Here is a 14512-nt window from a genome sequence, read left to right on the forward strand (position 1 = left end):
AATCTTGACAGACAGCACAACTGTGATGTGGTACATCAACAAGCAGGGAGGTTTGGTTTAGGGTCGCATCTTCTCCGTTGAGCGGCTGTGGGGCCCAACATCAACACTGGTGCTGAACAGACCCCAATGGCCGTCTGGATCGGACACTGTGCCTCCTTTCTTTGACAGGCTGTGTAGGAATTTTGACTGGGGTGCATATGAGAATCCTTACGGCTAACATGAGCCTCATGAATACCCTTTGGCCCACTTGCATGACGACAGCTGTTATGAGATGCTGGTTAACACCAGTGGCCCTACACACCTGACCAGACACTGGCCTGGAGTCTCCTCACAGTGTGGCTATGAAGCAAGTGGAATCCATTGCTGTAGTGGTGAGTAGGGTGGCTGAAGTCATTGAACTCCTGCTCCCTCTGTGAATGTCAAGGCCAATGTTTTTACAGTGGTGCTTCAAGCGGGGGTAGCCCACAGAGAGCCCCTCTACTGCCCTTCAATGAAGCCCTCTCTGATGTCCTGCTCGGGGGCCTGGGCTAAGCCCTCCATGGGCACCCCAGTGCACAGGATGATGGAATATTGCCACCTTACTGCTCTGAAGGGACCCAGCTTTTCTCACCCACCACCTCATCCCTGAGAGCCCGGCAGTGCAGGGGTCAACCATTGAAGTGAATCACAGCTCATTCCCTACCGAACCACTGGATATGTAATCTAAGATGCTGGATGCTGTGGGGAAGAAGATTTTCTCTTCCTCCAGCCTTACACTCCGGTTGGTGAACACCTCTGCCTCTTGGGCTGATATAGACACACTGTGTAGGACTCTGGGTCTGATTTAGATAAAGGCGGGCGAGTTAGTCCATCATAACGGTGACAGATATTGCATCCGCTGAAATATATGTCCCACAGGATATAATGGGATTTGGAATTCGGCAGACGACATATCCGCCACCGCTATGATGGAGTGAATCATTCGCTGATATCTAAATCAGGCCCTCTCAGAGAATGCCTGAACCATCCTGAACCAGGCTATCGCCAATGGCAGGAACATAACAAGTTTGCAATCAGATGTGGGCTGGGCAGTGCCATTGCTTTGTTGGTGGCACTCTGCTGCCATACCTGGCTGAGGCCAACTGGCTTTTTGGGGGATGTCCCGACCTCCCTTATGGACATGCCCTTCGATGCACTTGCCTGTTCTTCAGAGAGAGTAGGGTCACTGTTGGTCACTAGGGCTCACCATGGCCCCCTGCCAGACACATTCTTACTTTCCCGGCTACAGTATGGTCTGTCAGCTGCGTCTTTCCCAGCAAAGCCACCGCCGCTAACAGGATTTCCAGCCTTTTCATGAACAAGACTCCCACTAGTACTTATGGGACCAAGGCCAGTGAACTGCCCAGTCCCTGTCGACCCAGGCAGCTGCAGCCTCCAAACCTCTTTGGCATGCTGTAGGAAGTTGGCTCTGTATATACTATCTCAAAGTGTGGTTGAGCAGTAGGCTTATCAAAGGGTAGTGTTAAGCATTTGTTGTACACACACAGGCAATACACGAGGAACACATACTCAAAAACTCCAGGCCAATAGTTTTTATATAGAAAAATATATTTTCTTAATGTATTTTAGAACCACAAGATTCAAGATTTAAGGTAAGTTCATAAAATGCAAGGTACTTCACACAGGTAAGTATAGAACTTTGATTCAAAGCAGTAGTACACACAGTTTAGGTTAAAATTGCAATAAGCTATTTTAAAAGAGGACACTGCAAAAATCAACAGTTCCTGGGGAGGTAAGTTTGGTTAAGTTTCTCAGGTAAGTAAAGCACTTACACAGTCAGTCTCTTGGGCATAGGCAGCCCACCGTTGGGGGTTCAAGGCAACTCCAAAGCGACAGTACCAGCAACACAGGGCCAGTCAGGTGCAGAGGTCAAAGGAGGGCCCAAAACACATAGGTGCCAATGGAGAACAGGGGTGCTCCGGACCCAGTCTGCTAGCAGGTAAGTACCTGTGTCCTTTGGGAGCAGACCGGGGGGGGTTTGTAGAGCACTGGGGGGGGAAACGCACAAGTCAACAAAACACACCCTCAGCAGCACAAGGGCAGCCGGGTGCAGTAGGCAAAGTAGGTGTCGGGTTTACTATTGAAAGCAATGGAGGGACCTGGGGGTCACTTAGGCGATGCAGGCAGGGCACAGGGGGGCTTGTCGGGCCAGCCACCAACTGGGCTAGGATGAGGGCCGCCTGCTGGTCACTCCTGTACTGGTAGGTGGTTACTCTCGGTCCTGGGGGCTGCGGGTGCAGTGCTTGGTCCAGGCGTCGGTTCCTTTGTTACCAGGCAGTCGCAGTCAGGGGGAGCCTCTGGATCCTCTCTGCAGGTGTAGATGTGAGGATGCAGGGGGGTCGACTCAGGGTACCCACGTCGTCGTAGTCGCCTGGGAGTCCTCTCTGTGGTGATGGTTCTCCTGAACTCGAGCCGGGGGGGCGTCGGGTGCAGTGTGTGAAGTCTCACACTTCCGGTGGGAAGAGTGAAGTCTTTAAAAGTTGCAGGACAGTGGCAAAGTTGTTGCTGTTTTTGAACAGTGCCGCTGTTCTCTGGAGTTTCTTGGTCCTTCAGGTTCTGAGTCCTCCGAGGTTGCTGGTCCCTGTCTGATGCGTCGCTGTGTAGGTTCCTTGAGTCTGGAGACAGGCCGGAAGGGCTGGGGCCAAGTCAGTTGTCGTCTCCGTTGTCTCTGCGGGGCTTTCAGGTCAGCAGTCCTTGTTGTAGGCTGCAGGAATCTGATTTCCTGGGTTCAGGGTCATGCCTAAATACTAAATTTAGGGGTGTGTTTAGGTGAGGGGGGAGGTAGCCAATGGCTTCTGTCCTTGAAGGTGGCTACACCCTCCTTGTGCCTTCTCCCTGAAGGGAGGGGGGCACATCCCTATTCCTATTGGGGGAATCTTCCAAAACCAAGATGAAGGATTTGGTCAGGGGTCACCTCAGCTCAGGACACCTTAGGGGCTGTCCTGACTGGTGGGTGACGCCTCCTTGTTTTTCTCATTATCTCCTTTGGACTTGCCGCCAAAAGTGGGGGCTGTGTCCAGGGGGGCGGGCATCTCCACTAGCTGGAGTGCCCTGGGGCATTGTAACACAAAGCCTGAGCCTCTGAGGCTCACTGCTAGGTGTTACAGTTCCTGCACGGGGGCAGTGTTAAGCACGCCCACCCAGTGCAGGCTTTGTTTCTTTACTCAGAGAGCACAAAGGTTCTCACCCCAGGGGTCAGAAACTCGTCTCAGTGACAGGCTGGCACAGACCAGTCAGTCCTGCACTGAAGGATTGGGTAAAATGCAGGGGGCATCTTTTAAGATGCCCTCTGTGTGCATTTTTTAATAAATCCAACACTGGCATCAGTGTGGATTTATTTTTCTGAGAAGTTTGATACCAAACTTCCCAGTATTCAGTGTAGACATTATGGAGCTATGGAGTTCATTTTGACAACCTCCAAGACCATATACTTAATATGGCCACACTGTACTTACAATGTCTAAGAATAGACATAGACACTGTAGGGGCATATTGCTCATGTAGCTATGCCCTCACCTGTGGTATAGTGCACCCTGCCTTAGGGCTTTAAGGCCTACTAGAGGGGTGACTTGCCTATGCCACAGGCAGTAATTTGTGTGCATGGCATCCTGAGGGGGATGCCATGTCGACTTTGCCTTTTTCTCCCCATCAACACACACAGTCTGCAATGGTAGTGTGCATGTGTTAGGTGAGGGGTCCTTTAGGATGGCACAAGACATGCTGCAGCCCTTAGGGACCTTCCCTGGTCACAGGGCCCTTGGTACCACTGGTACCTGTTACAAGGGGCTTATCTGTGTGCCAGGGATGTGCCAGTTGTGGAAACAATTGTAAATTTTTAGTGAAAGAACACTGCTGCTGGGGCCTAGTTAGCAGGATCACAGCACACTTCTCAGTCAAGTCAGCATCAATATTAGTAAAAAATTGGGGGGCAACTGCAACAGGGAGCCATTTTCCTACACACGCCCTCGCAGAAACACAGGCATCCTGTTGAACAGAGGATGATAACATCACCTGCCCCAGTGGCAAGCTATGACATCTGACAAGTGTGTGCTCCAAATTGTCTGGAACGGTAACATCCATCTACTTCTACAAACCCCACCACGTCTGCACTGTTCTCAGGCCTGCTCTCCCTGCTGCACCAGGAAATGCAGGCTCTTTTAGCCAAAGTAGCCATCAACAGGATTCCGGCATGAGAAGTAGGTTGTGGTTGCTACTCCAGGCACTTTCTAGTGTCAAAGAAGGACAAGAGGCCTCTGCCCTATCCTAGATCTGCGTCCTCTTAATGCTTTCCTGAGGAAGGAGGTGTTCAAGATATCTACCCTGGCCCAGGTCTTGTCTGCCCTTGACCTTGGATAATGGGTGTGCAGGACTCCTCTTCTGATATCACCATTCTGCGGGCCCTTCGCATTACCTATGATTGTCCAGTTCACTGTGCTTCCCTTTGGTCTCATCAATACCCTTCAGGTGTTCAGGAAGGTGATGGCAGTGATTGCAGCACATCTGTGTAGGTTGTGAGTACCAGTCTTCCCCTACTTCGACAAATGGCTGCTCAAGGCAGGCTTGCCACAGGCAGTCATTACCCACCTCTAGACTTAAGCAAACCTTTTGCACTTGCTGGGATTTACTATCAGCATACCTAAGTCACACCTGATGGATACTTTGCAGTTCCTCACCTATGCTCTTGATTGGCGAGTCCAGGATATTGGGGTCATGATCCTGATGCTTCATTCTCAATCCTGGATTTCTGTCAGACTGACTCTGAGGCTGCTAGGCCTGTTGGCTTCCTGTACCATGCTGATAAAGCACACCAGATAGCATATGCAGGCTCTGCAGTGGGTACAGCACCAGGGTAAGTTCTCCGACCTGGGCCAGATCTTGAAGGAGACTGCAGAAGATCTGCAGTTGTTTAACCAAGATTGCGTCAGAGCCAGACCTCTCTCCCTTCCCTACCCAGAGCTGACAGTGTTGACTGGTGCATCAATTCTGGGAAAGGTGAGATCAGAGGCCTCTGGTCCCAGCTGAGTCTTGGCTTCACATCAGTCTTCTGGACCTCAGGGTGATTTGCTTGGCATGAAAAGGTTTCCTGCCCTCCATCAAAGGGAAGCTGGTTCAGGTGTTCACGGGCAACACTGGAGCCATGTGGTACTGCAACAAGCAGAGTGGAGTGTGCCAACAACCCTATGCCAGGAAGCTCTCTGCTTCTGCATATGGCTGGAACATCAGGGCATTTTCCTGGTCCTGCAGTACCTGGTGGATCTCTAAACACCATGGCACATTTCTTAAAGGACTTCAGCACATTAACTCCCAAACCTTTTGTTATGCCTTAGCTTACGCCCCAGTGGGTTCCTAGTGTAGTTTTAACCCATTTGGTGTGTTCCCCCTTTGAACCCATGCATAGCTGCCCTGTAAGACTTCTGAGGATCAAAACAGTCTTCTCTGTGGTTGTCACATTGACCTGGAGGGTGAGAAAGCTAAACTCTTTCTTTTCACCCTCTATACATGATCTTCTTCCCAGACAAACTGGTTCTCCAAATTTGAGCCACTTTTCTGCCAAAGGTGGTGACGCCTTTCCACCTTGGCCAAAACATCACATTGCTGATTCTCTTTACTCTGCCTCAACCCTCCAAGGAGGAACAGAGGCTCCACCGTCTGGACCCTATAATGGTACTGACATTTTATATTAAATGCACCAAAGAGTACCATGTGGATGATCAGCTTTTTGTATGGTTCACTGGAACGAAGAAGGGGAAAGCAGTGCAGAAAGAGACATCTCCAGGTGTACTGTTCTCTGCATCAAGATCTGCTACACATTAGCCAAGAAGCAACCCATTGAGAGCTTGCAGCCTCATTCCACCAGACCCAAGGCTTAGGTTGTGGAGTTCTTGTCGTCCTCAGGCTGCTACTTGGCCATTCTTTCTCACAATTACCAAGCACTTCTTCCTTGACCATCAGATCCGGCCTGATGGGCACTTTGCCCTTTCGCCCCTCCAGGACTTTTTTTGTCTGAACCAGTTTGCAGACCCATCCCTGGGGTGTTATTGCTTTGGTATCTAATCAAGGGTAAGGAGTCTGTGGCTTGACATCTCTATCAGATAAACAAGTTATTTACCTTTGTAAACTCCTTATCTGGTAGAAACTCTATCTTGCCACAGATTCCTTACTGACCCTCCCATCCTCCCAGTTCTGTATACTGGACTGCTTCGCCTAAAAGGACCTTGTAGGTCCTTAAATTCTGCACACTGGTCAAAAAACGTTGTGACGTGGCTATGTGTTCTGAAGAAGTAGTAGCCACAGAAGAAACTGTCAGCATGCTGGTGTGGCTCCTATATAAGCACTGTGCATGTCACATCCGGTGCGAACAAGACAGAGCCGTTCAAGCCCACGTACTAGTGAGGGGGTACTCCTCAAGACTTTCCAGATCCGGTCTGACACCTGGGGAATATTCTAAGGTAAGGAATGTGTGGCTAGAGTCATAACCAGATGAAGTATTACCGAAGATAGGTAGCTTGTTCTGTTAGACCCCAGTGGTGTCCCCAGGCAGATGTGCAAAAATCTGCCAGCGGTGGACGGGAGCCCCAGAGTCAGGAGACCACCATACTGCAAGCTTGGCTTTGCCCTACTCCTGTGGTTAACCAATCCAATATGGCCTGACTGGTACTGGTATCTTTGAGTCTATTTTATTATGTTCACAGAAATCCCATTTATAGATACAGAGCAATCTCTGAATGGCTTTTGTTGAAGAGTGGGAAACCCCGTCGAAACATAGCCACCAAAGGGGCATGCAAATCACTGGTGACCATGTTTGGAGGAAGTCTTTTTTTAAACAATTTATGGAAAGCCATTCAAAGATAGCTATCATTGATGTGCTTACATCCATGACAATATCTTTAAATCTACGTGTTAGTTTTTAAGAAATTCCATACAAAGATGGCCACACAGATGCACAAGCATTTGACTTGGCTGCCTGGTACAGTACAAAAAAAACAGGGGTCGGCAAAGCCAGTACTTTTAAAGAGTAAGTCCTATTAGCTTCACTAGTGATTGCTTTTTCCATCTAACTCACCAATTATATGTAGAGCTAACATTTTCAGTATGTTCAGTTCACAAATTTACACTGTGCATTGCACTGTGTGAAAGACTTAAGAGCCTACACCCACTTTGCTGTAGCATTTATATGGGCATTGATGGCCTGATATACCAAGAGTTGGAGAGAAAGGAGTCAAGAGTACTTACTCTCACTGCCCTTGGTATAAGACTAGGATACAGTTGTAGGCTTTATACTCAGCCCGTCTAAAAGAAAGCCCACCAAGCGCATTCCTGAGCTGAGAAAGCAACAGAGCCATTGGAAGACTGAAGCCCAGCTGTTCACACTGCAAGGGGCGAGTAGAATACATTGGAACTACAGGGTAAAATCGTGTTCTCCTTTCAGATCTACTAAATGGTTTGCATAGAGCTCCATCAATCCATTGCCTTTGTGGTGCAGTTAAATCATGATATGAAACAGACCAGTTTTTAAAGCTTATTTATTTAAAAGATGATGAAGAATACCTATTTTTAATGAATCTATTATATAATGTGGTTGAGTCAAAGGTGTGGTGCTCGCTCTTATTAGACCACCTGAGAATCAAATTGTAATTGGGTCTCCCTTAATAAATAAAAGGCTCAGTTCAAGGTTGTTGGCAATGCATTCAGTGGTCTTTAAGAAATATTGCCATCCATAGAAGGAAGCATCTTTATACTCACGAACGTTGTGGTAGTTCTCCGAACTCGTCTCTTTCATGGATTGACCTGTCCATTGCAGAGTCAGCTAGCCATTCCTGTTTCCCCTAAAGAACTATGTTTTTTGTGCACAGTATGAAACATAGTACAGTTCTCAAAGACTCCTTTTTATGACATGAAGTATGCAAAGACCTCAATGAAGAGGGCAGGGGATATGTTGTAGCATACATTTCTGCACTGAGTGGCAAAAAGATTGATGTAGATATTTTACCCTATTGCAGTGTTCATCTGTACAATTTCCTGGGCACAACAAATTGTAATAGTACAATTTGTTGTGGCCGGATGTGGACCGGGCCATACTTCAAGCAAAAAATAATGGCTACTCAGTTTGAACAGTCTCAACAGGTATGTAAACTGAAGTCCTATACAATTCTGCAAACCACTGCACCCTGATTTGGGAAAGATTTCTGTAGTTTTCCTGGATTTTGGGAAGCAATTATGAATGATTTCAGGTTGCTAGCTGCAGCAAAGGAGGATCCCATATCAGTCACAGTTCTCTACCCCTTAACTGTAGGCTCTTCAGATTCGTTTTGAAGTGTGACTTCTTTTATCTTCTTAAAAGGGCAATTGAGCTGTTCCTGTTACATTCAAGAGCAGGTTTTGGCAAAGTGTTAAGGTAGATGACATGTTTCTTCCTGATCATGGATCAGACGTTTGGCTTTTTTGTTGCCATGCAAATATTTGGGGTAAATATGTTGTTGGGGGTTAACCTTGCGTGCCAGAGGTTTTTTTAAGGCTATTGATCTCAAAGAAGGCTACTACAAAAATTATCTTTCTGTCTTTCTCTGTAATTCATCTCCCATACAGATTTATTCTCACTTTCCCTTTAAGAAATTTTTAGACAATCAATTAGAAATGTCTTTACTCAGTCAATAGGGATATAATTCTCGTCAGCTGCCACAGAAGTGCAAGGTGGCAGCCTACATCATGGGACTGATTGCTTTAGTGCTGTCAATGTAGTGAACCTCTTGGTGATCAGAAAATGTTTAGTTTTAATTTGACAAATTTCATTAACGTTTCTGTGTATATGTAAAAAAACAAATCAACTTTGGCAAGAAACCTTTTTTTGGACACCAGATTTTTTCTCAGTTTGTCATAATCCCTACTCTTTTCCATGTATCATAGATTGTTCCTCCTTGTGCATTGTTAAGAAAAGGTGTGGTAGAAGTTAGCTTAATACAACATGGTTATCTCTGTTTTTTAGAATGAAGGAAAACACTGACATGCTCTAGTCTTGTTCAGCATCAGGTAGTTTTTAGTTCGCTTTGAATGTATAATAAGAAATTAAGCCTACAAATCTCAACATTACAACTGATTTGTTCTATTTCTTGTTTATATATAACCTTCAGGGAGATGTGCTGTTGCTCTTTTGTCACCATCAAGAAAGTATGCCTTTGTATCAATAAATTAATTTAGGGCTTTCTAGATTTAACAGCAGCCAGCATCCTATATGAATAGTGATATTTTGGTCTAATCAATTTTTGTGGTCTAGCGATTAAATAATACTCTCTCTTGTGTAGTGCCATCCTTTGAATGATTGTTGTTTGATTAAGCCTTTACTCTCTTTCGTTACTCCACCACAGAAAGCCATCCTTTTCATTCAAACTTATGGTAGACACAGAAGTCACTTTGGGCCAGCATCAGTGGTGATGTTGCAAACTACCTCTTGGTTTATCAATTATGCCTACCAGGGGCTACACACATTGAAAATGTTCCAGGCACAGCAGGGACAATGCATTTAGTTAACACAATTGAATCACTCAAAATTGTGATTTGCCAATGTCTCATTTAAATTATGTAAGCACAAGAAGAAGAAATAGGCTAAGTTACCAGGTATTAGTAGTGGAGTATAGTAGGAGGGGTTATGCCACTTAGTATGTTGTTGATTGTGGCATAGAGTTTTGAATGACTTAAAATGCTATCCAAAATGTGTAATTATCTACCAACACCTGATGCAAAAGAAAATTCAAGTAACAAAAAACAAGTGTAAAAGCTATGTATTTCCCAAGAGTCTAATTTCCATTGTTTGATTTCATTACTGTGTAGTGTTTGTTGTGTTTTGATAATGATCTAATGTTTGATTCCAGCATCTACCTCGAGAATACAAATGATGTTTTAAAAGCAATAGAAGAGATCTCTGGAGTAGGCGTGCCAGAGCTTGTCAACTCTGCTAAAGATGGCCATTCTTCTACATATCCAACCATGACAAGGTAATATAGAAAAATAATAACAGATTCTTTTCTTGAATTAATGGCAAATTAAATTAAATCTTTCCATTTTTCCTCAAATGTTTTTATGTCCTCAGCAATTGAGATCCATATTACTAGTTTCGGTGAACGTTGCTGAAATCAATCCAAATAGTACATGACTGTTTGTGAAGTGTATATTTACCCCCTTTTGGTGCTGTTGACAGAAAACAAATCTATGTTGACCAGCTCCGTGATTGTCATGGTAAACATCTCTGAAAGAAGGCTGAATGGACATTTTCAGACTTGAGCCTGTAACTTGGGAGGTGAAACACAGATCAAGGTATTGAGTGCCTTAGTGTACCTGGATAAACCGCACCAACCTGCTCATGAGCATAGTTTCCAAAGGCTACTGCTTCTTAGAGATTCCTAATTTTGAAATCATCATAAGACTGGAACTTCTTTGGATATGGATGCAAATCGTAGTGCAAATCCATCATTTTGGCGAGATTCACAGGTTGTAAATTCGCTTTGGTCCACAAAATGCTGCAGAGTTACCAGTTGGCAGTTCAGCCATTGATTATTTCTCCATTTCACCTGCTTAGTGGATATGGGCAGTTTGTAGCTAAAGTTGTCTTTTTATGCAAATTATTTTTAAAAACCTCAGATTTCTCCCATTTAGCATTTTGTGTTGTTTTCCTTATCTGTATTCAAATTCAATGGATAGGATGTTTGCGGGTACATAAAGGCAGGATTCATCTGTTACTTTTATTTCCATGTACCAGAGACACAAAGTTCTGTAGCTCCCTTCATTATATAACATTTTTGCTACCATTTTATTATTGGATGTTTGCCTCAAAGTTTCTCCCAAAAAAAGTTCCCAGTGAATATCAGAGCATGTGTGTCAGTATATCTTTCAGAGGGCCACAGGACACGCAGGGGTAACTGGGCCCAACTTTGGTCGTTGAAGCCTTTTACTCCTAATGTCTCAATGCCCGACCTACTGTGAAACCTTAGCAGCTGGGCCAAGTACCCTTTCTGCCCTTGACTTTCAGTGATAGCTGTGGTTGAGTGGGGACGAAGGAGATACCAGTTAGTGAACACTACTCATAACTCAAAGTGCACACAGTACAAAGAATAAATCAATATCCACTCAAATACTTGTTTTTATGTAAACAAAATGAAGTATTTTATTTCTGAGTCTAAAGATACACAGGTATGATATTCAAAAGCAGCAACCCAGCCCCCCTTGGGGGAGGGGCTCTAAGTAGTTGTCAAGGAAATCCCTGTCCCACCCTTCTTTGTGTAATATGTTTGGGGTTATTCCCAATTCGCTGGTGGCTGCATCCAAGGAATGCTCACTATTTGGCCATACTCAAGAGTTCCCCTTAGACTCTTCAAAAGTTTAGTCCAAAGTGTCTCTTGCTGTTGCATCATTATCAGTGAGTCCCCGGAGGCTCAACGGGCCCAGTTCTCTTCTTACCTGCTCTCACAGCATGTAGAAGTTCAGCAAAATAGCTGTTGCCCTCAGAGAAAGCACCTGTGAGTCCTGCTCCATTCAGAGAAGGTGGGCTGCCTGTGACCTATGCAGCAGGACCTGGCAGTGCAGGCTCTCTCTCCTCCTGAGCGGTGCTGCCAGAGTCCTTCTCTGTTGTCAGAGAAACTCTGAGCTCGTGAAAATGCTAGGGGGGGGGGGGTGTTTTGATGTCATCCACTGCATCCTCCGGTCAGTCAGGTGCAGTTCCCTCGCAGAGTGGGTCTAACCCTCCGAACAAAGCCTCAATCTAGTCTTCACAGTGCTCTCCTGGCATATGGGGAGTTGCAGAGCCGACATGGCACATGGGCAATGACCTGATTGGTGCACAGCCTCACACCTAACTCAGGGAATACTTGCTCCTTGGAATGCTCTCCTCTTCCTCCACTTCACAGGGCACACTGGTCTTGACAAGCAGTCAGGCGCTGGCGCTCCAGCCTCCAGGGCAGATGGCCTTGGTGCTCTGGGTGATGTCCCCTCACCCTGTAGGGAGACCAGCAGGCTTCTCCTCCCAATCCTGTTCACAGGCAGATGTCTTGCAGAGCATCTCCTCACGCATCCCATCTGGCTGCTTGGCAGGTGACCAAGTTTGAGGACTCAGCCTCCCCTTCTTATATTCCATTTCCAGACACAAAAATGCAATTTAGGGTCTGAGTCTTTGAAGTTTTATGTTGGGTGTTCTGCTCCTTTTGAGGTGGAAATGTATCCTTCTCATCTTTCTTCGTGAAAGCCTGTCTGTCATAGCAGGCAAGACTCTGAAGCTGATTGTCCCACAATTCAATTCATGGGAGTGACCGGAATTCATAACTTAATCCTAGAACCCCCATCCCTACTCTTTATGATTCTCTTATCAGCCCCATCTCCTTGCCTGAGATTTGTCCAGGCCCCTTCCTTGTGATCTATCACTGAATCAAAGAGTAGTCTTTTGAAGTGTAAAGGAAGTCTCTTCCTTTTTCCCTCTATTGTGTGTCTCACCCAGCTTACAGGAATGCAGCAATGCACAAATCTGTCTGGGGGAATTCCTCTCCTCCTCGTGTCTTCACCAGGCAGGCCTGGGCTTCCCAAAATGGAACCCAAGATTCTTGATGCAATGTAGCATTGCAGGCACATTTATTGAGTGTATATTCGCAGCACACTTACTGTTCATCACTAATAACTCTATGCATTGTATCGTTACATGTACACAAGCACTCAGCACACACACTGTCTGTGCGCACTGTTCAGGACTGAAGCGTTTTTAGATTCGCACAGGATGTGCTTTTTATGACCATAAACCCTGCCAGCACACATAATGACCAACACTTCATCCCTCACGTATTGTACTTCACACAAGCACACATACACCCAGCACATGCGCTCATTGCCCATGCACTGCACAGTTCTACACCTTTTATGTAATGCATTCCTCACGGGCATACATACACTCCATGCATGCACTGTACTGTACCCTTCCCAGACACACATACATCCAGAGCAGAGTCACTACTCCTACGCTGCTCAGCACTCCCATCTAGCTGATGTGTGCCAATCGTGAGTTAAGTACACAGCAACTGACCTTTTTGGGGAAGAAAAAAAAGGGTGTGCGCGCATGTAGACCTTACTCAGTGACACAGGGTAAAAGGGTCCTGTTCATGACTACTGATCACTACATGATATGCTGCCACCACCATGCGGCTTACGTCCTGGTGAAGACGGTAGCCTTCCACCACGAAGAGGTTAGCGCTTTGGGTGCTCCTCCCAGTTGAAGAAGATAGCTGTTCGTGAGACAGCCCTATGTCATTGCGCACATGCATGATCCTTGTTCTCCTATGACAAAAAATCATCATTAGGGATCCAGACAACAGTATAGGGCAGGCGTACACATCTTCAAACATGCGGAGGACTTTTCCATCCCAACAGTTTGTGTCCACTAATAACAACTAATTATATGATCTGTACAATGTATAAAGCATAGATGCTTGCGTCCCAGGGTTATTGAACATGCATTTACCATTGGGGTGTGCATACATTTGCTTTGTGCGGCAAGTGTCTTAATACACACGAAAGACATTGGAAAGAACAAGGTTAAAGTTTTTGTAACTGAATCCTCTTAGGAAAAAGAGCCAAAATCCAGCTCTCTTTTAAAGCTCTCTTAATTAACTACAAAGGATTCCATATCACCTTCATAACCTTTGTAAATCTTAAACTAAAGGAATGGTCACCATTCCTGCTGCTGACCCTTTCCTCATTGAAGTCTTTCATAAGTCCAAGGTAGACTTTAGTACCAAAACTCTGACAGGCCTGTGAAAGCTGTCAGGGTGAACATTCTTTTTCAAGGGGATTTATTCCAGTGACATTTTCCCCTCTCTCGGATCCAAGCACTGCTCCTGATGCCAGCTTCACCAAATAAGCTCAAGAGGAAGTTGCTAGCAGAGCCAGATGGAGTAGTAATGATAAAGAATGTTTCAGTCAGCTTTCAGAGACATCAAATCAAATCAAATCATTAACATTTATAAAGCGCGCTACTCACCCGTGCGGGTCTCAAGACATCAACATTTTGCTAAAGTCTTAGATACAGACCTTATATTTTAGCCAGCAAAATAATAGGGTTGTTGAATTCCTTGATCACCCATTGCTATGGGAATTTTAATGCAGCAAATATGTTCTGGTTTTGTAGTTCTGTTTGAATGTGTCTGAGAGGTGCTGGAATTCCTTGGGTCTTACTGCCAGATGTCATTATAGAATCTGATAACTTACTTTCTGTTTTTGAAGAATACATCTCCCTGTGGATTCCTCACCTTTTTGAATATCCCCAATGTGTCAGCATTTACCTGAAACTTTTCTTTCTCAGCTGTCTCATGTCGACTAGGATGTTGTAATGCCACAGCTCCGCACTTGACTCTGTGTGATATCACCGGAGCCATAAGAAGCCCTTGTTGGTGCGCCAACGTCAATTCCTTTTTCTCCCCACGCCTTCGACACATTAAGTTTTTTT

The 14512-nt window shown here is 45.5% G+C and overlaps 1 protein-coding gene across 1 annotated transcript in view; it reads left to right on the plus strand.

Moving 5' to 3' along the window:
• The window catches only part of FANCD2 (FA complementation group D2), a 1182674-nt gene that overhangs the window by 814732 nt on the left and 353430 nt on the right, over nucleotides 1-14512 (plus strand). Inside the window, exon 36 of the mRNA XM_069206781.1 lies at nucleotides 9906-10028. Coding sequence (XP_069062882.1) covers nucleotides 9906-10028 — 123 coding nt within the window. The remainder of the gene's footprint in view (nucleotides 1-9905; nucleotides 10029-14512) is intronic.

Source organism: Pleurodeles waltl, chromosome 9 (genome assembly GCF_031143425.1).
Source record: "Pleurodeles waltl isolate 20211129_DDA chromosome 9, aPleWal1.hap1.20221129, whole genome shotgun sequence".
In the NCBI taxonomy this organism is placed as follows: Eukaryota; Metazoa; Chordata; class Amphibia; order Caudata; family Salamandridae; genus Pleurodeles; species Pleurodeles waltl.